Source organism: Schistosoma haematobium, chromosome 1 (assembly GCF_000699445.3).
Source record: "Schistosoma haematobium chromosome 1, whole genome shotgun sequence".
Classification (NCBI taxonomy): Eukaryota; Metazoa; Platyhelminthes; class Trematoda; order Strigeidida; family Schistosomatidae; genus Schistosoma; species Schistosoma haematobium.
Window position 1 is genome coordinate 72,152,012 of NC_067196.1, and position 23,686 is coordinate 72,175,697.

Here is a 23,686-nt window from a genome sequence, read left to right on the forward strand (position 1 = left end):
AGGGATATGCGTTCAACTTCAATCAATGTATGAAATAGCACGGTAATTAACCAATGCTATTGGTCATTTAATAACTTTACATGAAGACTGGAATATATTCAATTGGTTACAGTATCTCACGGCTTGCCAGTAAAAATGAAGGGAAGTGCAAATAAAATTCATCATAATATTTGTTGTCGCACTGAAACCTACAGATGCATCGATAAAGAATTTATCGACATAAAGAGACAGACAATAAAAGTTAAGAGTGTAGCAAAACTATACCTTCTTGATGCTATATCTGCTTTAATAATACCGGTAATCCCCAAACTCCATCTGATGTTAAATGGTCGGAAGCAGTCGATGAAAAGTTCAAAAACTAAAGCTCATGTTCATCAGCCCTCATTCCAGACGTATCTCTGGGGAACTAATGTCATCCTTGGGATTTTAATCCGTAGAGTCGAGTTCAATAATCAGAAATGTCATTACTAAGCTCTTTGGGAATGACCTACTACAACCTTATGGATCCCACTTGTTCTCATGGTATAATTTAAAACTATTATTATTATTATTACTCGGTTACCGATCAACGAGTCACTTGATTCTTTAATATGAAAAAGTTCACTTCCTAGAGTTTATATGTTCACAGCTCCTCGTTGGTTATCTTAATGATCCATAAAATTTCAATAAACTTCATGTTACACACTTAGAACGAATTAATTTATTTCATGACCTAATACTTAATTAAATTAATAAGTAATACTTTCAATTTAGAAATAAACAATCATAAATCTCAGTTTAACAAATGAATTCAAGTTGAGTAATAATAAATGTTCGTTTTTTAAATAAACACTTTAGGAAAATGAAATTTTTTCTAGTTTTATTACTGGACAAATTTCAAGAAATCAAATTTGCTTTATGACATTGTTCTTTTTCAGCAATTAATGAAATGGGCAGAAAATTAAATAAATACTAGGAATAATTGGTATTGAAATCATACATAGAATAGAACGATTATTACGATCATGATGATTATAACAAAAAAAAACATCTTAAGAAGGGAACATTAGAGATTGGATAACTTTCTGGTTGATGTACTTTGAAACACGTTTTGTCTTTTCTCAGCATTTCCATTTTTAGGTCGACAAATTAAGTATGAAATTCTAGTCTTCAATCTTTACTGAACAGTCATGCGACTATTATAGAGGCCAGAGCTGATAATATCTAACCTATCTATGTATAACAAAGTACACTAATATTTGGTCTTCAATTTCAGTCCTGTCGACCCTGTTAAATGTTTTAGCTAGTCTGAATGAATCAACTATTTTACGTTAAGTAGTTGAATCAGAACAACATGAAACCCTTGAGCTTAGATTTTGTGAGTATTTGCTGACAAATGTTAGCTAGCGTGAGACTCAAATTCATGGTTTTTGTGACCTCTTCTCATCATAGCTAAGAGAACGTAATACGAAAAACAAAAGTAAAATCAACTTACCCTGAAATAAGTAAATTTAATTCATTATCATTATTATTAAATCGATTATCTTCATGATAACTAGTTAATGTTTCTAGCTCTCTTGGACTAGTATTTACACCGACTGATATTTGATCAGGATTTAAGTACATATTACTAAGCTCTAATTTAAGTTCATTTTGTTTATGAATAGCTGAACGATTGATAATTTCATTTTTTGAAAATTCCTCTACAATTTTTTCAGATTCAATACTTCCGAATAAATATGATGAATTGAATGTTTGACTTTTTGTTTCTATCCCATCTTCACAATAACTATAACCGCCATTTTTGAAATATGTTTTTATACGTGCTAATGAGAAAATAAGACAGAAAATAGTGATATGTGATAAATACTCCACGATTATCATCTCAGTCTATATATTCAATAAAATCTATAGAGTAAAAACGTAAGCTGTTCTACATCGAAATACTTTTTGTGACTTTTCAGAGTAGTAGAAACTACAAGAAATACTTCATTTATACGCATGATAAGGTTAACAAACGTACAGTTGAACGACATTCACCGTTTTCTGAACTACTTAGGAAATAACTCAGAGATAGAGTTTTCACTAGAAAGCCAGTAAATTCAGAGATCTGTAGGGAAACTAATAGAATTTCACACTAATAAAAACTTTGAAGCATAGTTAAGCAGTCTATCACTCCCTATATATTTTTCATCTTATTTCCAATAAAAATTCCAAAACTATTAAAAGCCATTAAGCATATTTTAGTGTCACACATCAGGAGGACCTAAAAGCTATGACTAAATAGCTTTTTCAATTAAAAGCACCCAGAAATATTCACTAATGAGACAAAGTTTGAATTTGGCTACTTTTATAATTTAGATGGTTAAAGTAGTTTTTTTCCAAGATTTTACATGATTTAAAAGTGATTCTCATCATGAACATACATCAGCTTAAAAATTAGGACGATACAACTTTCCTTTTCTTTCTGCTTAACAATAGCTATCTAGTTATGATTAGTCGGTGCTAAAATTTCTTCAAGTATGCTTGTATGTCATTATGATTAGTATTATTGTGGCAGTCAATTATATGGACGACCTTGAATTACCTGTTAATCAGTGGGAAAACATCGTTTGGTTATGGAATGACTTATAATTTACAAAAAGTATTAAAATTACGATTTTAACATGAATAATGGATCTTTGTTTATAGTTTTCATCATGTATTGATATGAGCTATTATACAAGAGTGTTCTTTAGTCATTTAGATGGATAAGCTTCGCCCCAAAAATGTAATTGGTCTGTCCATAAACTCCGTTACTGTTATCATTACCACACTATTTAATGAAACAACAATTTTTGAATGGCCTATCGGTGGATTTAAAAAAAATTCAATTTCTAATATTTATATATTCTCATCTAACATATTGATCCTTACTCTAAAAGTATCCATTACCCGACATTTCATTCATAGGTGACATGTTATGATCGTTTCAAAAACTAAGTGTTGTTAGTCATCTCATTTTATGTCAACAATATAAATAAATTGTTCAACATATCTACTCCTTAAATATCATCCCCAGATACACTTTAATTATTTTAAAAAACGATAAAATTAATGGGAATTAGTGAGATAATTTCTTTTTTCCAAGATAATGTTAAATAGTTGTTCAATAGTCTAAAGCGCTCATTTTTAATCAGTCGTGTAAAAAAATAGACAAAGATTCATGGATGAAAAAACACTCCAAAAAAGCATCAAACTGTTGAAAGAATTTTCAGACGACCATCAGAATAAGAATAAATGTACAGACAGTTCAAGTCGATAACTAACATCGGTTAGAGAATAAATTTAAACCAGGAATCGCTGTACGATTTAGTCCTAGCTTTAAGTTAGCCAATAGTACACACTAGAGACGCTGTAAGAGGTTGAGACCTGGGATTACTGTTCTTACGGTGGTGGTGTTACTTTGGACAAGTGAGCCAGATTACAATAGTCCATCTCCTCAATTTTAGTTTAACGTGTAACGTAGCGCAATCCACTTCTGCGGTGGGCACTACTGAGGAGTTTTAAACAAGAAATGAATTACGGATCTAACAATCCTCAATTTGTAATAATTTTTAAGTTGGCATCAAATAAGGATGAAAGGAGAGAAGCTTTCTGCATAGAGCATGCGTAAATGTTGAGTGCGAACAGTTAGATGCATTTTTAGTATTCTCATAAATTACTGTTTATTACTAGATTTATATTCATTCGAAAATTGCAGTGTCTTGTAAGTTTAAGTTGAAATCCGAGTTGCGTCATTCTTATACGTTTCTCATAAGACTTAATATACATCTTGCTAGTGAATGCTCAGTGACATTGAATCTTGACTCACAAGTTCTCACCGAGTGCCTCTAACCGCCTGATATAAATTATTTTACTTGAAATCAATAGCAAACTCAGTTCTCAGATAAAAAGATAATTTTGAAATGATAAAACTAGCTACTGTTGTCTGGTGTTTAAGGGGTCAGTGTATACTACGATCGACAGAAATTAGAGTAACACATGAAGAGCGAGTTGTGCCGTGAAATTAATTCATGTTAGAGATTTAAAGATTTACTGAGGGTTTCTGAAAATGATGTTTACTGTGTAATGTCGATTAAGAATTGTGATTATTTTCTAAATGATTGTTGCTACTTATATACTATTGAGTAGTATTTAGAATTTAAACATGATTTTAGGCAGAATAGGTACTATCGAGTTGCTCTGGCTTTGTACAGATTGTTTGACTCAAAATTAGTTTTCGTTACTAACCCGTATTAGATCAAAAAACTGTTGAGGATTATGAACCCCTTCCTCTTTTAGTTTACTCTGGTTTTCAGTGATTTTCTAGGTGACGTAATTCCACTGTCCAACCTAATTTACTAACCCATTCCTCAAAATATTCTACCTTAATCATCCACCAGTAACATTCTAAAGAACGAAAGTAAAGTCAAAAGTAACTTCAAACAATATCGCTATTTGAGAAAGTTGATGAAGCTTATTTATGTGACTACAATAACAGATAATCAGAGTGATGAAATTATGTAACGAATAAACGTTTCACAAAATTACTAATCTAAACTTGAACTATACTATCATTTTGATTAGGTCAATTAAGAACATCACAAGGATTTATCCATTCCAGGTTTGTTAATTCTCATATAACTGTAGCATGCCACTGCTTTCGTAAAATTTGAAAGAAAACTTGGCTTGTCTATACTGTGATTATTGAAAATAACTATTAATAAGAAATCGATACGTGTTCGCTGAAGGAATTTGTACGTTTCATAGAGCTCCTACTAGTTGAATAGTAAAGTACTATTATATAAAAGCAGATTATGATAATTCAAGCTATCAATACATGGAAGACTGTAAAATGTGTCAATGAAAATATCGAGAAAGATTGGTGATATTTCATTCCCTCCTATAGGATATTACGGCCCTTGAAGTTGTACTTTACGTTAAATAAACTTTTATCATGTACCATAAAATTACAGTAAGGTTATACTACTCAAAGTGTAAAGTAATGGTTTTGTTGTTTTAAACATTCGGTTTAGAACCATTAGCTTTTAGGATCAACCCTGTTCGGCTTACTTTGGATTAGCCAGCTCTGAATTATCACTTCTCATGGCAGATAAAGTATGTTACTTAAAGTCATGTACTTAAACTTATATTTGGGCAATAAACTTCATTCGTTTTATGTTACCTAAGAATATGGTTGTAAATGGTATAAACTGGTAGTGGATACTTCTTATTTATCTATAATATAATACCAAATCACAATTAAAAGTATACTTTGCAAGAGGGTAATTTTACATTACTTTCATGATAAACAGGGGCAATTCAACCTTTGTACAACCTGAACAGCATAGCAAAATACTATAGCATAACCTTACAAGTACCAGGAACCCTGTTGGACCACACTTATACCGTATGGAATGCGTGTAAGAATAATGCTGATAACCACAGTAGAATGAACACATTTCCATCCGAAAAGCACTTAAAGGGTATGCAAAATTCAAAGGTCTTTTGAAAAACACAAATATTTGTTTAGAATCGTTTAAGCTATGTATTAAAGGCTACCATATTAACCAAATAACGTCTAATTTACCTCCTAAATATTCAATTTTCTTTTGTCCCAAATAACTCAGTTGTTCGTTTACTTGATCAAAACAGAAAAGTACCTCTTCTGGTCTATTTTAAAAACAATTAAAAAAACGAAAGAACATTTTAAAGATTAAGAAATACATAATGAGCACTGCTGAGGAGTCCCACAATAGGACGAAACGGCCGTCTAGTGCCTCCAGGTTTTCCATGGTGGTCTAGCTTCAATTGACTCATGATCTCAATTATCGAAATTACTGCAATCTCCACAAAACCCCTTCTGATAATAATATATATCTAGCTTATAATCATTTATCACCGTTAACACACTCAACAATTAATTGGAATATTACACGTCTAGACTGATTATATAACTAACTAATTGGTAATTCGATTAGAATAGTTCAGGTAACTTTCAAACGTCTTACTTGATTTCCCATTATTTCAACTCTAAAATTAATAACCTTCATATTCTCATATTTTTACTGAAATAATGTGTGTTAAAGTCCAGAATACGGTAGTAGCTTATTTTGTGAAAACTTCATGAATCCCAGTTGATTAATGAACAAGAATAAATCGATTAAGAATGGTTTAGTTTCAATTATGATCTACTTATTTGACCGAAATTAATGGCTATCGAATACCACTTCTGCTGATCTCTAACGTTTACCAACAAATTTGAACTATTAAGTCAATAAATAACTAATTCTTAGATCTTGATTATAGCTACCTCACTTTCGAACCTAGACAAATTAAGTTCAGAAAGTCAGATCAGTTAGGCCTATTGAAAATACATATAATCATATTTCTTGAATAAGATATTTTTAACAGATAATTTCAACTAACCGTGCTCAGACAGAATAACTTCTACACTCACAAGATTTGTGAGTAAAATTAAACAAAAATCTAGGTTCTGAGTTTCAAACTGTCGGTTTGATTTTCATCTTGAATTATAATGCCTAAAGTAAGCAATAAAATTTGTGATACATTGTGTGTCCAAGAAACACAGTAGTTCGACAATCTCTCTATTTAAAGTGATAGTCAAAAATTTGAGATGCTAGAATAGGTATTTTAATTAATTAAATAAGATTTATTTTTCAAAATGTTTACTTCCACATATGATAAATTCTTTTGAAACTACCTTGTAGAAAGAAAATGTGTATTTAAAGGGGCTGGTTACCAAAAGTTATGTTTACTCTTCACTATGCGTTAATCTATGTCAAATACCAGATTATAAGAATTGAGAACGATAAATTTTAATGTAAACAAGGAGGATGTGCAGGAAGGTTTATATATTCATCTTTAACTTCGTATACAATCCAACTAATTGGCCGACAATATAATAATCCACTAATGGTATAAGATCTGCGAATGAGTTTTTGAAATTTTCAACAATTTTTAAGCTGATTAGAGAAATAAATACGTAGGCCGGTACATGCCTTCCACCATACATAATCATTTACACATAAATCAAGGTAAATATAGAAATAGAGGCTAGTGATTACGGATTAAAAATAACACTATCTGGCATACAAATTGATTCAGACTTTGAATCAGTTTGTATATATGTACATATGTACAAGACTGTATAAAAATATAGCGTTTCGGTGATTAAAGGAAATGCTAAGTACAACTTGAGACGTCTCTCTAATTTTTTGTCTATTTCTTTATACTGGATAGTTCAGTTGAAGCTACTGGATTATCACTGCTATTCATAATATTAAAACTGTTCGAATAAAAAAAAATAAGTTAGCTTGTTTAGCGAAAATAAGTCATTCTGACTATCAATGTGATTGATTGTCTTTAAGCTCTTAATTATGAGTAAAGTATACATTTCATTGATTGTTCCGCCTGCTTGGATTCTGATAGAACAATTATGTATTTAATCTTTTATTAATTATGCCAACTACTTATTAAATAATAATCTAGCTTATCGTTTCCAGGATGCTTTAAGAATGAACGTTTGTAACACTGTTTAATGCTTGATACTTTTTCCAGGAAGTCCGAACTTCGTCTATGCTTCGTGTTTGCTAACACTAATAAGGTAGATCATTAAAAATTGCAATCTTTTTATGTTCTTAGGGAATTAAGGTCAAGTGATTCAGGTGCTTGCTTAAAATATTTGCCACTGAACTACTCAGATAACACCGATTGGGGTTGAAAAATTAAAACTCAGTAACCAAATGCAGATTAATGTGCTAGACTTTGAATGAAACTTTTTCGTGCAAGTTAATGATATTACTGGTTGCCTAAATCAAAGTGGAACATGCAGATTTGATCCTGCAATCCAGTATTTACAAATCAAGTGCTTCAAAAAATAGACCATCACAAATACGAGGTATTTGTAAATAATTAGTTGCAAACAATTGCCGTAGATTGACCGTCAAGAGAATACTACGTCACTGAAAAAATTAATTACCAGAAGTTTCTACCAAGCTATTACTGATTTGTAAGTGTTTGAATTTTCTTGTCGTTGATGTTAAAAACTGAATTTTGATCAATCTCCTTTTGGCGCATGCTGAAAGGATTGCATCAATGCTACCACAAGGTCACTACTATTTAATTAAAGATGGACAGCCCTATATCTCCAGATTAATTGTTTTAACACGTTCTTTAATTCACTCAGTCAGCTGCAACGTAGGACCAGACACATATATGTATCGGTCCAAGTCGCCACACCTCATTAGCATAACAAGATGAACACCAAATTCATAAAAGTAGCTACTTCAATGGTAGTAATATATAAAAGAAAGATTGTGTATATGGATATGATACAGGAAGAAAGACCTGTGACAATCGAACATATGCATATTCAAAGCATTGTTTGGATATTAAGTAACCACTGAGTGAACGGTTATGAATTAAGGCAGTGAGCCTTCATTGATAGAGATGGGTGGGAAATATATTACGAATTCCCGAGTGATAATTCTAATCTGTTGTTGGTTTTTTCTAACAAATGGCTCTACATCTGTTTTAGTTGCGCAGATGAATTCATTCCATATCTTCGTCTGTATTCTACTTTTTAGTACTTAACTAAATTGGTCATTTCAGATTGTATTTTCCGCATATTTTCTCACCCCTTTAATTTTCTTCCCAATAGTTGTCGCTGACTGTAACGACGTGAACTGAAACCACTCGGATAGACAAGAATTAGTGCAATGACCTATGATGTAAAGAAGTTCATATATACGCGTTTTTCTCAAAATAAAAAGTATAACCATCGATGCTATTTTTAATTAAGTATTCCAGTCAACAACAAAAAAACTTTAAAATTACTATTATTAATATAATTAACCTTCCAAAATCCTTCAGTGCATTAGCATATCGACAGGCTACTTCACATTGGGCAATTAATGGATACAGGGACCCTGCACATTGGTCAATTAGCTTCATTTCATTCCCAATTTCTTTGTCAATTTGACTGGTTAGTTTATTAGCTATTTGATCAATTTCGTTTTTCAATTGTCCAGCTCTATTTTGAATTTGATTAGTTATGTTCAATTCTGTTTCAGAAAGTTCATGACCGTATTTAATTAGATGACGTAAATAATCCTGTTATGTAAACAAGAAATCACAAATAGGAAAAGATAGTTAGTTTCTTCTTATAAATACATATTATGATCTTATGACTTGTAGTCAAGCTAATTAACCACCCTGAAGAAGTTTCTCAATACTGTCATTTAGTGCACTGGAACAAAATTCACTACTTGAATGTACTGATTTCATCCTTGTTGTACTGTTTATTTTAAGATAAGACGGAACAAAACTGGAAGTGTTAATAGCTATCAGTACCTATTCTGTTCAGTGTGATTATTTTACAAAGCGCAATTTTATTCGTGAAGATTAGTGATATTACATGCTTGATTAAGCCAAAGTAGGTGGAGAGGAACTCGATTCATCAATCTATTGATTGACATCTAAAAGTGTAGACCACCTAACCATTAATTCATGCACTCCCGCTGTTTAGATATCGTGATTTAACAACTTTATAAATAAAACTGATATTTAGAGTTATAAGAATATTAAAATCAATATAGATACTTCTGGAAGATCAGTCCAATATAAGAAAAAAAAATCAGCTTTCAACTACATAACTAACTGGTACTAACTGCTATTAATTAATTCATACACAAGACTGCTACACCGGTCACCTTAGGGCCGACTGTACTACACAGATGCTGAAATCGGGTTTAGTTGGGCAGACTTTATATCTTGTCCTAAATTACAAATCAGGCACATGGATGATTAGACCATACGTTCTCCGTTAAAATAAACATTTCAGCATTACTTGGGTCAAATGATCATTATTGCATATACATATAAACAACTCCAGTAAAACTATGTAGTTTGATAAAAAATATTGTAAAGAAGAGTTTATAGATCTTCATTCTAGTGGAATTTTAGTTCAAAACCTTTAAATTATTTATTGTAAAGCTTTTAATAAACTTTTGAAAAACTATTGTTTATCAAAAACTTCACAAATATTTTGTATGATTTCACATAAGGCTTATTTTATCTTAACTATGTGATTAAATTCTAGTTCAATCACATTTTTTAAAACTAAATTTCACTACACAACAACAGTGAAGAGAAATGTTATAACATCTACCTTGGTAATCATGACACATTTATGGATTTATATAATTTACTTATCATTTGTCAAAAACTCCTACGCACTTAATTTTGTTATCTGAATAATTTTTTTCATATATTATTAAGATTAAAAATCACTCAGTAATATTAAGTCAGACTTGAGATCCGTTGATGGTCTCCTTAACATTATGTATATACTCTGTTAACGGATATTAATAACTAAACAAACACGATTAGAAATAAGTAGATTAAATAGACTTCCCCTCATTCCTACAGTTGAAGAACATATGGAACTCAGAACAACTGTCAACTAATATCAAAGTGAGAATCTTCAATACGAACGGTAGGACAGTTCTACTGTACAGGGATGAGATTCGGAGAACGACTACAACCATCATCAAAAATGGACAAATATTTAAAAACAGTTGTCTACGAAAGATACTGAATGTCCGTTGACCGGATAACATCAGTAACAGTCTACTATGGGAGAAAACAAACCGGCCTCCATCTGAAGAGGAAATTAGGAAAAGACGATGGAAGTGGATAGGTCATACATTACGGAAATCACCAAAGTGAATCACGAGGCAATCGCTAACTTGGAATTCTGGAGGGAAACGGAAAAGAGGAAGGCCGAAGAACACATGGCGTCGGGAATTGAGAGCAGACATGAAAATGATAAATGGCAACTGGAAATGATTGCCCAGGACAGCGTTGGATGGGGAGTGCTGATGGACAGCCTATGCTCCTCCACGAGAGGTGACAGGCGCAAGTAAGTAAGTAAATAGACTTTCCAACTAACTAACCAAGTTCTGTAAATATTTTACTACACTTAAAGAGTGTACAGACAAAGCATTTCATCTACTTCTTTTAAGCTTATTTACATTCTATTAAAGGTTTCTTTTTGTTAAAAAAAACCTCCCCGTTCCTTTTTTCCAATCCAACTATATAATCTGTACTTTCGTCTCACCTTTTGCCATAAACATGATTATAAATAATATCTAAAATATCTTTGAAAACTGTTTGCATTATCCAAAACTATATCTATTTTAAAAATAGAACAATCTAATCAATAATATGTGTTTATTATGAACATTGGGTTATCATTTTGTTAATTACTTACAACAATAATAATTTGTAAGTCCGCCTGTAGCTCTTCTAGAGTTACTACCGGTCCCAGGCCCGGGTAAAGGGGGAGGGTTGGGCATGGGGTTAGTGACCCCATCCCGTAGAAAACTAACTCGCTAAAAAACGCTCACCAGAAAAAATAATTCAAACCATTTTAACTCTGCCCTGGGAGTTAGAAGATCTACATTTAGAAGAATTATGACGCTTCATGGTGAAAGCCGAGTTCTTTCGGAAGCCACGAGGCCGATGACCCTTCTAACAACCAGAGCAAAAATTTTTATAGGTACATGGAACGTCCAAACAATGTGGGAGACTGGGAAGACCAGTCGAATAGCAACGGAAATGAGGAGATAAAACTTGGCAGTACTGGGAATCAGCGAAACCCATTGGACCAAAGGTGGACAACAAAGACTAAATACGGGAGAGATGTTGCTATACTCTGGTCACGAAGAGGAAAACGCTACACACACTCAGGGAGTTGCTCTAATGCTGTCCAAAGTAGCATGAAATGCACTTGTAGGATGGGAATCTCACGGATCCAGAATCATCAAAGCATCATTCAAAACTAAGGAGGAGGGGGTCATAATGAATATTACCCAATGTTATGCACCCACCAATGATAGCAACGACGACATTAAAGATCAATTGTACGAGCGGCTGCAGTCAATCATAGAGAAATGCCCAAGAAAGGACCTCACCATTCTAATGGGAGATCTAAATGCCAAAGTCGGAATAGACAACACTGGATATGAAGATATTATGGGACGACATGGACTGACTGGGAGAGAGAAACGAAAATGGAGAAAGATTTGCAAATCTATGTGCATTCAACAAATCGGTCATAGGGGGCACAATATTTCCACACAAGCGTATACACAAAGCTACATGGATCTCACCGGACCACACCACAGAGAACCAGATACATCATATTTGCATCAACAAAAAATTCCGAGGGACAATGGAAGATGTGAGAACCAGGAGAGGAGCTGACATAGCTTCAGATCACCACCTAGTTGTGGCCAATTTAAAACTGAAGCTAAAGAAAAACTGGGCAACTGGACAAACAGCACTACAAAGGTTCAATACAGCCTTCCTTCGAGATACTGACAAACTCAATGAATTCAAGATAGCTTTCAACAACAGGTTCCAAGCCTTACAAGATCTACTGAAGGAAGAAGAAACTACTATGGAGGACAACTAGAAAGGCATCAAAGAAGCATTAACTTCAACGTGTCAAGAGGTTCTGGGCCTAAAGAAACACCATCATAAGGAATGGATCTCTATAGAAACTGTGATCAAGATCAAAGAAAGGAAGAACAAGAAGGCAGCAATTAACAACAACCGAACACGAGCAGAGAAAGTCCAAGGACAATCTGAGTACATAGAAGCACAAAAACAAGTGAAGAAGAGCATTAGAGCCGACAAGCAGGAATACGTGGAAGACCTAACAACGACGGCGGAAAAAGCTGCAAGATAGGGAAATATGAAACAGCTTTACGATACAACGAAGAAACTTGTAGGGAAATACAGTAAACCAGAGAGACCAGTCAAAGACAAAGAAGGCAAGCCAATCACTGAAATTCAACAACAGCGTAACGGATGGGTAGAATACTTCGAGGATCTTCTGAATAGGCCGGCTCCAACGAATCCACCAGACATTAAAGCAGCACACACCGATCTTCCTATAGATGTCAATACACCAACGACGGAAGAAATTAGAATGGCCATCAGACAAATCAAGAACGGGAAAGCATCAGGATCCGACAACATACCAGCTGAAGCACTGAAATCAGACATCGAAGTAACTACAAGCATGCTTTACCTTCTATCCAAAAAGATTTGGGAGGAGGAACAGGTGCCAATGGACTGGAAAGAAGGACACCTCGTCAAGATTCCAAAGAAAGGAGATCTGAGCAAATGTGAAAACTATAGAGGCATTACACTACTGTCAATACCAGGGAAAGTCTTCAACAGAGTGTTGCTGAACCGGATGAAAGATGCAGTAGACGCCCAACATCGAGATCAACAAGCTGGATTCCGTAAGGATCGTTCGTGCACAGACCAAATTGCAACACTACAGTTCATCGTCGAACAATCAGTTGAGTGGAACTCGTCACTATACATCAACTTCATTGATTATGAAAAGGCATTTGACAGTGTGGATAGGCGAATGTTATGGAAACTTCTTCGATACTACGGAGTTCCTGAGAAGATTGTCAATATTATCCGGAACTCATATGACGGACTACAGTGCAAAGTATTGCATGGACGACAGCTGACAGATGCATTCCAAGTAAGGACCGGAGTCAGATAAGGCTGTTTACTCTCTCCCTTCCTTTTTATCCTGGTGGTCGACTGGATTATGAGGACCTCGACATCTGAAGGAAAACACGGAATACAATGGACAGCTCAGAATCAATTAGACGATTTGGATTTCGCAGATGACCTAGCCCTCCTATCGCATACACACGAACAGATGCGGGTGAAGACAGCCAGTGTAGCAGCAGTCTCTGCATCAGTAGGCCTCAGCATACACAAAGGGAAAACCAAGGTCCTCAAATTTAAAACGGAGAACAGCAATCCAATCACTCTTGATGGCGAAACTCCGAAAGATGTAGAATCCTTCACATACCTGGGAAGCATCAACGATGAACAAGGAGGCTCAGATGCAGACATAAAGGCAAGGATTAGCAAAGCAACAGCCGCATTCCTACGATTGAAGAACATATGGAACTCAAAACAACTTTCAACCAATATCAAAGTCACAATCTTCAATACGAACGTCAAGGCAGTTCTACTGTATGTAGCCAAAACTTGGAGAACTACAACAACCACCATCAATAAGGTACAAGTATTTATAAATAGCTTTCTACGCAAGATACTCAACATTCATTGGCCGGATACCATCAGTAACAGCCTTCTCTGGGAGAGAACAAACCAACTTCCAGCTGAAGAAGAAATTAGGATAAGACGATGGAAATGGATAGGACATACATTACGCAAATCATCAAACTGAATCACTAGGCAAGCCCTAACTTGGAATTGTGAAGGGAATCTGAAAAGAGGAAGGCCAAAGAGGACATTACATCGGGAAATCGAAGCTGAATGAAAAGGATGAATAACAACTGGAAGGAGCTGGAAAGGATTGCCCAGGATAGGGTTGGATGGATAGTGGTGGTGAGCGGCCTATGTTCCTTCACGAGGAGTAACAGGCGTAAGTAAGTAAGTAAGTAAGTAAGTAAGTAAGTAAGTAATAATTTGTAATACCTTCTAATGTCTATATACTGTATACAACTACAACAGGAAAAGGTTTGTTTTACATTGTAGTTACTCAGCATGAAGAATAATGTTTACTGTATGTAAACTAGTACAATGCAACCTGATTAAGTCTACAACCAATAGGAAGCAGTGATAAAATTTCACATTACTTAATTTAAAGTATTATACAATTTTTGGTCAATTTAAATTTTAACCAAAATCAAAATATTATTTAAATGAGTTAACGAAATAGTTAATTTAGCCAAACGAAATGAATGAATATGTATTTCTTCCCATCAGAATCGACTAAACGAAGATGGGTGGTGACTAACAGTGGAATCTAGGATGTGCATTTCATCCTATTCGGGACTCGTAAGTTGTATGTAACTGCAAGTGTTGGATTTTTTATGACGAATACCATTTTAATACTTACTGAAACAATCAATAAGATTACGACAGCTCACTATGCCTCTAACATTTTGCAAACTATTAAAAGATACAAGCTTATTAAATTGAGATAACTCGATTGTCATCTCAACTGTCGGTTTCACGTTCTATATTCTTTCTTATTAGAATAGTTCCATATTTATATCTCGTACTATGATGATTTTCAACATGTGTTAATAATGCTAAGGAAGGATATGAATTTATTCAAGGCTCTATATATAATTGAGTTATCAATACAAAAACGAATAAAACTTGTGCATAAAGATCTACTTATCACTCTTCTTTGACCAATCACCAAGTAAAAACTATTACTTTTAATTGAATTATTGAAAAAAAAGACTTACTTCGAATTGTGAATTGTTCCGTTTAACTCGATCAATTTGCTTATTGATTTCAAGTTTAGCATCATGAACAGCCTTTTCCAATGATAATACAACATGATTTTCATGTTCTTTACCTTTAGATGACATTGAGAAATGTCCGCTACATTCAGCGCATAAAAGTTTATTACATGGTTTACAGTAAAAACAAGCTGATGGTGATGGCCAATTACAACGGTGACTAATAATAGTTTTACCCTTATTACTATTAAAATCAACAGTAGTAGAACTAGTTCTGACTGTGTTATCTGATACTTTCTGATTATTACCTATAGTCTTCTCATTTGAATTAATTGTGTTAAGCTCAGAGAATTCATGATCGGTACATTGAGTAGGTGGAGCCTCTCTCATGCGTAGCAAATATCCGTTTACTAAAATATCCTATAAACAAGAAGGAAATTACTGAGTACTGTTAAGAAAAAAATAATAAAAGCATGTGCTATATCAAAAGTTCAGTAATCTTAATGCATCATTCACTCAAAAATTACATATACTTCATCAGTGTATTCAATTATATCAAATTATGAAATCTTGAAACAGATTCCTACAAAGGACCTGATAAATAATCCTCTGGAGGATTTAATACCAGTTCAGATTATTTGTGTTAAATGAATGAATTAGTATAAAAATTAACAGAAGGGGTCTTGTGGAGATCTTAGAAATTTTACTGACCGCTATGGAAAACCTGAAAGCACTGGATGACCGTTTCGTCCTAGCATGGGACTCCTCAGCAGTGCGCATCTACGATCCCGCACCCAGCGAGATTCGAACCCAGGACCTATCAGTCTCGCGCCAGGTGATTAACCAACTAGACCACTGAGCCAGCATCCAACGGTGTTAATGTCTAACTTCAACCGATCCACGAAGTTGCGCCACCGTACATCATTGTTTTCAGTGATTTGATGTCTCACAACAGACCTGGTTGAACTCCACTAGTAACGGCTTCTCATTAGAACTCCAGGAGTATCTCTTGAAGTCAGTCACTAGTGAGCAGATGATTATTATCTGAAGGGGTTTTGTGGAGATTTTAGAAATATCACTGATTGAAATTAATGTATTCACAGCTAAATTAGTCAATTTGTAGGCTTCATTGGCTTTAATCTTTATACATGGTCGTCATGTATACATAAATGTAATGATATAACTGTTTTCAGATTAAATCAACTTTGTAAAACTTACTAAAGAATATATATATATATATAATGATAAGTTGAAAACTGAATGAATTTATTTCAATATTGAAAAGTATGCTAGTCATTTTTATTCAACTATGGAAATTGGTTTATTGTTCGCTTAATTAGTAAACGATTCATTAACTTCTTATATGAATAAATGGTATTATTATTTTTTTAAAAATTTAGCTTAAAATTATAATCAGTACTGTTTTCTAGGCAATCAAAAAATATGTAGTCAGTAGATTGAATAATATTATCATTTTTACACTAAGCTAACGAGCTTTATCATAAGTTTGGCGGCTGTTTTTTTCTTTTTATTTAAAAACAAACTTTCTAGAATTTTCTGGAATTCAATTTTATCTTTTAATAAAATAAATGGAAACTTCTGTAATCTAGTCAAATTAATCAAAATGCAAATATTTATTTATCTTGAATAATAAGAGAATTAAACTTTTGATCAAGGTTTATTAGGCTTGGACATTGAATACCACCTGAATGTGGCAGACTGATTCAGGTCATTTAGTTCATATCTCCCAACAACAAAACAAATCCTTAATAAGAATGACGAGAAGTAATTTATGAATGAAAGTCTAGTAGCTTTTTTAGTGCAATAATTAACTTATGAATCTCTTGAGCGTTCTCAGTCTTTTATTGAATGTTTTCGTGCGATACATCTCTAGATAAGATTATTATCATATTACTTAATAATAAAGTCAATAGTTTAGTACTGTTAGTCAAGGAATTCAATCCGTGAGCTAACTTTGATCGTGACCGACCATTATTCTCGATAAAGAAAAGTACTCACTAGCCGATTTTCTTCTCTGATACCCACAGAAAACCAAAAACAACTTTTAATTCATCCTGTATAATATGTCTAATCTAGATGAAGCACATACAACTTCGGATTCAAACTCATATCTTAAACATGTTAACCATGAAGAATAGAATATTAGGTCTCTTCTAATTTCAGATGTATCTAAGTCACACAAAAAATCTTACTAGTGACTTCAACAGATTTCATCAAACTTATAATCAATCATTTAGTTCAATACATGAATAAATAAAATCGATTACTGTTTTTGTCTACTACTCGCTCATTACTTTTGTTCTTAAAAAATAACTTAATGTTTGATCTACAATACTGTTTATAATCTTTCTATAAAATGTGTGATTTATTCTAAGATTTTAGATACTACTATTGATTTTGTTTTGTGGCATCAACTATATGTTATCGAAATTGTTGAGAAATGTAACTAACATATAAATTGAATGATCAATCATTTTGTTTTCAACAAAAGTATAAATAAATATCAAATTTCAATAGTTGAGATCATGAGTCAATTAAAACTAGACTACCATGAAAAACCTGGAAGCACTGAACGTCCGTTTCGTCCTAGTATGGGACTCCTCAACAATGTGTAACCACTATCCTGTCTTGTGAGATTCGAACCTAGGACCTATCGGTGCTTCCAGGTTTTCCATGGTGGTTTAGCTTCAATTGACTCATGATCTCAACTACTAAAATTAATATAATATCTACAAAAATCCCTTCTGATAAATATCAAATTGTTGACGATTTTGAATGGATATAATTCAATGAAATTCCACTGATATTTATCGTGTCTTAATATATTACTGACTAATAAATTAAATGGTTAATTTCATGGGTCGATCTAAGCTAGGTTAACCGTTTGCGAAGGTTCTAGCTTCGAGTTCCGCGTGTGGGATTGTGGATGCACACAGCTGAGGAGTCCCATACTAGGACGAAACGGACGTTCAGTGCTTCCAGGTTCTCCATGGTGATCTAACTTACATCGACTCGTGAATTCGACCATTAGATTACTACAATCTCCACAAATCCCCATTCTGATAATAATACTTTATAAATGGTTAAATACTAACCAGCATAACGAACTAATAAATTTCAAACCTATTTCAACAGCAAATCCAATGTTAATTTCAGTCTAGTCTTTGGATAATGTTCCTGACTTTCACTTAATTAGTTAAAGGGATAAGCGACTAAAGTATTTAGATAAAAAGTAATAGACGGAACAGTAAAACTGATGTCTTAACAAAGGTAATACGGTTCAATTTAGTTCACTTTCTGATAAAGAAGACGTGAGGAACTTAAAAAAATTAGAAAGGACACTGAAGTAAATTAGACAGAATTAATTTAAATGTAAAATGAACAGATCGTACGTAACCATTATTTTGAAAATGTGAATATATCAACGCCATCCTGGTAGATTTTAAGATGTATGTCCAAGATTTATAATTCCCAATGGTAAACAAAGTTACTTTTCACGAAACTTGATCTCTTCATAAATTTAAACAGACCATGAAAAACTAAGTTTTTAAAGTGAAGTGAGTTTATTCGATTTCCTGGATTTGAATCAACTGCAAATGACCTAAACTTACAATAAGGAAAACAATTATAGACTAAGATTTAGCATAATTTAGTTAATAAAGTTAAGTTGAATGTTCGAAACGAAACCGAAAATCATAATAGGAAGAAAAGAAGTACATATATTATGTTTTATGTTCATTTTATGATTTCGATTGCATTTCACTTATCCATCTCGAATTCCCTAACTAAATTGTGTGTAAAACTAAGTTTATAGTTAGATTACTGTTTGTAAATTTGGGTTGATTGTAGTTGATGCAAAGTTATGAAATAGAATGAATTTATTTTGTTCTACAAACCTTATTGTAATTGTTCTGTTTAAACTCATTTTTAATCCCCATTGACGGTAAATTTTAGTATGTATGATTACTGTGTATTACTTCCAAATAACCTTAGTGTTTAATATTGATAATACAACTTATTCGATAGATAATCTCTCAAAAGTCAGGCACATCGAAACTGATTGGTGGAAGAAATCAAATGTAACCTTGTAGTCAAGAGAAACAGTCGAATTAGTTGATTATCAAAGATGTTTCCGCTCTAAAACTTAATGAAAGATGGAAGTCTTGTCAATGAAACCTTGTTTATACCCCAAATCTATTCAGGATTTTTGTTCTCATAATTCACTTAGGAGTCGATTGACTATGAACTGTAGGATTAATGATATTACTGTTAGTTAGGTCAATCTCTTTGTAGTGCCTATAAAATGATATTACGTTCCTTCTTATTATCTGAAATGACCAAAATCAGCCTGGTACTCCTGCCTCTGCATGTAATTGTTTAATCTAATAATTCTTAAATTTTGTCTTTGAATGACTTATCAAGTAAACCATTATGTCATATTCGTTTATTTCACTTCAGGTTTCACACGGCTAGTATTAACTTTGGTAATGGTTGAATGATAAAAAATAATAATTTATTAAGACTCAAGTCACGTCGTGAGAAATTAAAAAGTAGCTGTAGACTACTTTATTTGTTTGTTAATTTATTCTATTTGGTGTTTCTATCAGTTTCTAGGGAAATTCATTAATGACTTATCTTCTTTGGTATTGATCTCATTAACTATGACATTTTAGTGTCAGCAACTTTAGTGAAACTAAATAAATGGAAGTATGAATTAATTCCAACACTATATATACTTCTCAAACGTTCTATAGACCTATCTTCAACTTACATTTAAGCTCATTTTGCTCTTAATCATTTATCCATTGAAATATGCAGTGTAACTCATTGTTATTAATTCAAATAAATTTGTACTAATAATGTTATTCTAACATAAATACAGTAGAATTTTGAGATTTAATAGTTGACCAATCGTTAGGTTTCCTTCTACAATCTATGTGTATTGTTTGATAACAGTATTCTCAAGATAATCGGTATACACACAGATTGTGTAGGTTTCCAAGTAGTATACTTCTTTAGGTAATACTAATGCTCATGCAAATCATGTAACTGAGCTTTAACAAATTAAAAGAAATCCTTAATCATTTTTCTCAGAGAATAAAATGAGAGTTGAACCTCTGTTATGGAAAATAATCCCGTTATACTCCACTTAGTAAATACAGCATAATATTTCAAAATGTATTTCTTGAATTTTTACTGCTAACCTTTATCTGATAAACTTAACCTATGACAAACATAAAACTGTCTTATATGACCTAGTTAAATATATTCTTTTTAGAAACAAGCAGGTGTAATATTTCCTGTTTATGAACTGAATCAACTGATTTCCATTTCCCATTCAAGAAAAATTTACTATATCCCAGTTTTAAATTCTAACTAAATCCTTCATTCACTACATGTCATTGTAACGCCTATAATCACTAAAAAAATTTTATCTTTGACTTTTGAGTTAAGCTTTTATCTAATTCCCTTGTTTATTAGTGAACTTAACTCATCCATACACATAAAAAGGTCAATCAGATGGTGCTGATAACTAAATAAGTCTTCACTATGATTACATTCTATTCTCATGATAGTTCCATACGAATTCAATGAGTTTACCGACAGCCATAAAACACATAAACAATTAATTTAAATGGATCATTCCCTACCTTCTTCATTAGATTTACTCAAATACTATAATTGTTATTGGACAATTAATTGTTTTGCATATAATGAAACACAAATAGTGTATTTTTTGATCAATTAGTTTAATAAAATTAAATGATTATTATCAAATTGGTTAAGAGGCGGTTAATGAGTGCCTTTTGAAAATTAGACAAAAGTAACCAGAATTAACGTATTCACATAGCTTGAATAAATGCTTACGATAATATGAGTAGAAAACCAAGAAATCAAGGCATTAAAAATGTACCTTACAATATTTTTTTAAAAAAAGATGTACGATTGTGAATCGTAAGATGTAAGAGTGATCAAATAAAGCTAAGCAGTTATGCAGTATAAATACGAATGATTAACTGAAGTTAATTTTAACTTTAATGAAATATGAATGAAAAGAAGACAAGTTTCAATAAAGTTTCATGTGATTAAATTGTATGCACCTTTTAAAATTTTAACTAATGAACTAATATTCACCAGTATATCCTAACCAGTCATAATGATCCTCATTTATAAAGTCATATGAGAAATTATGATCACTTAAAATCCCAGCAGCCAGTTACATTATTAAAAGATAATCTTCTGTACAATGTATAATGTAGACTGATTTTATTTGTTAAATAATGGTCTTCAAAATACTCAAATACACCAATATGGGATCTCAATATGACATACATTCTCTTTGAATAAAAATAATAGTCATGGAAAAAAGACAGTTATCGAAGCTTTCTGATTTCATGTAATTAAGGTTATGGGACTTAAATATAGGTTAACTCTTCAAAACTTTGTAAACACGATGTTTCAAATGCATTCAGGTATAGCATTTAGAAGACTTAGTGACATGCTGAATATTCAACGGTTTATAAATATCTGATGTGTCAAAAACAATTCGAACAGGAAATGGTTTACTTGAGCCAAAATTCAGACAATGATATGTTGATATTTTTAATCATCTTGGCAACATAACGTTTAGCCTGACGCGATCTCGTAACTGTTAAGATCTAAAAAGCTTGTTGAAATGTACATGATGTGATATTTCAACTAAGAAACAAGTTAAACACAGTATACTTAAATATGTTGATAAAATGTGTAGTCCTAAACACAACAGAAAGACGCGTAATTTGCTTGGTTGCCTTTTTTTAATCAAAAATCTTGGCCTAATCTTGAAATTGATCTGGCCGATTAGTATAGTTAGCTTATGTGACTATCAGTATATGATTTTGGTTAGTGATTTCTGCTGCTTTTTCAAAAGTAGATTTCAATCATTTTTGTTGAAATAATTTCATGGTAGAAGCGGGACAAATATACACGAAATTGACGAAAGTAAGAACCTTGAGTGATAATTTAAATGACCTTGAACTTTTTAGATCACACAAAAGCTAACGAACATGCATATTAAATCAGAAAACTTTCACAATAAGAATTAATGAAAATTAATTTCATAAAGCTTTAGATGATTTGTAAATTTTCCAAGGTTTACAACTGGATTATCTATCTTAAAATCAGATGATTTCCAGATTCTGTAGCTCATCTTTGTGCAGATCAGTTTCTTTGGTGATCCTTTGCATAACTATAGTTAATTTTATAAGCTATTTCACTTAATCCTTACAATATTTGTGACACTCATGGTCATTATGAGGCAATGTTCTAAAGAGCAGACATATGTTGAAGCAACTATTCACAGTTTAACTGGCTGTGTGATTCTCTTTGAATAAACTAAAAAAGAACCAATAATTTTTATTTTAAATCTTGCATACAACTGGCCTCGGAACATCTACATAATTTACATGTTTTGCATTTCCGTTACATCACTTCTATCCTAATAATAGAACAGACTATTTGTTGCCGAGCCGAAGAGTCACATGCACTATATAGATGTATTTTCTACAGTGCCACGAACAAGATTAATAGTAAGTTTTTAGATAAACAGCATTTTTTTTAAAAACTATTTAAATGCGTACTACGATAAGATGGTGCGAATTTTAGTTCATATGGCTTTCGGACATATTTAAATGACTTGACAACATGCCGAATATCCAGATCCCTGCAAAAAACGATAAGGCAAAGTATTTTATATTATTCGTTTTTATTAAGTTAATGGTACCTGATAGAATCTTGATAAGATTGTTTCGTGTGTCTTAATGATCATATTCAAAATTTATGCTACTATAAAAATCATATATTATTAGTGCGATTCTACAGCTTGATGATAAATTGTACTGCAGATTGACTTTGGCTAAACAATCATTGGAAATCAGAGAATACTAATTTTTTGAAAAGCTCTAAACTTGGAGTATATTTAAGTTTTTATTCAGCTAACATCACCGATCTATAATTATAAGGGGATAAAGATTCAATCTCGTCTTGCCTTAAGACTCATCTAGACGCCTTATATATTAGACGCCAGATATTTCTTAGTAATAAGGATTAATCTATGGGATAGTGGTCACTAGCCAGTAGTTTGTTAATATAATTTATAGAATCTTGTAGGGAATTAGTTCAAACTCTAATAACTTATTGGTAACGTTCATGGTTACCTTTCCCACTAGGATACATTGAAATTTATGACCATACATTGATTTCTCGGACGTTTCAGACACTTTTTCCTACAGAGTCCCATCAACTAAGTTATAAAAACCTTCATACACATGAATACATAC

The 23,686-nt window shown here is 32.6% G+C and overlaps 1 protein-coding gene across 1 annotated transcript in view; it reads right to left on the reverse strand.

Moving 5' to 3' along the window:
- The window catches only part of TRIM2 (Tripartite motif-containing protein 2), a 55,551-nt gene that overhangs the window by 13,252 nt on the left and 18,613 nt on the right, over positions 1–23,686 (reverse strand). The window contains exons 4-7 of the mRNA XM_035732858.2: positions 15,351–15,767; positions 8,879–9,135; positions 5,591–5,673; positions 1,475–1,805 (exon numbers count right to left, since the gene is read on the reverse strand). Coding sequence (XP_035585723.2) covers positions 1,475–1,805; positions 5,591–5,673; positions 8,879–9,135; positions 15,351–15,767 — 1,088 coding nt within the window. The remainder of the gene's footprint in view (positions 1–1,474; positions 1,806–5,590; positions 5,674–8,878; positions 9,136–15,350; positions 15,768–23,686) is intronic.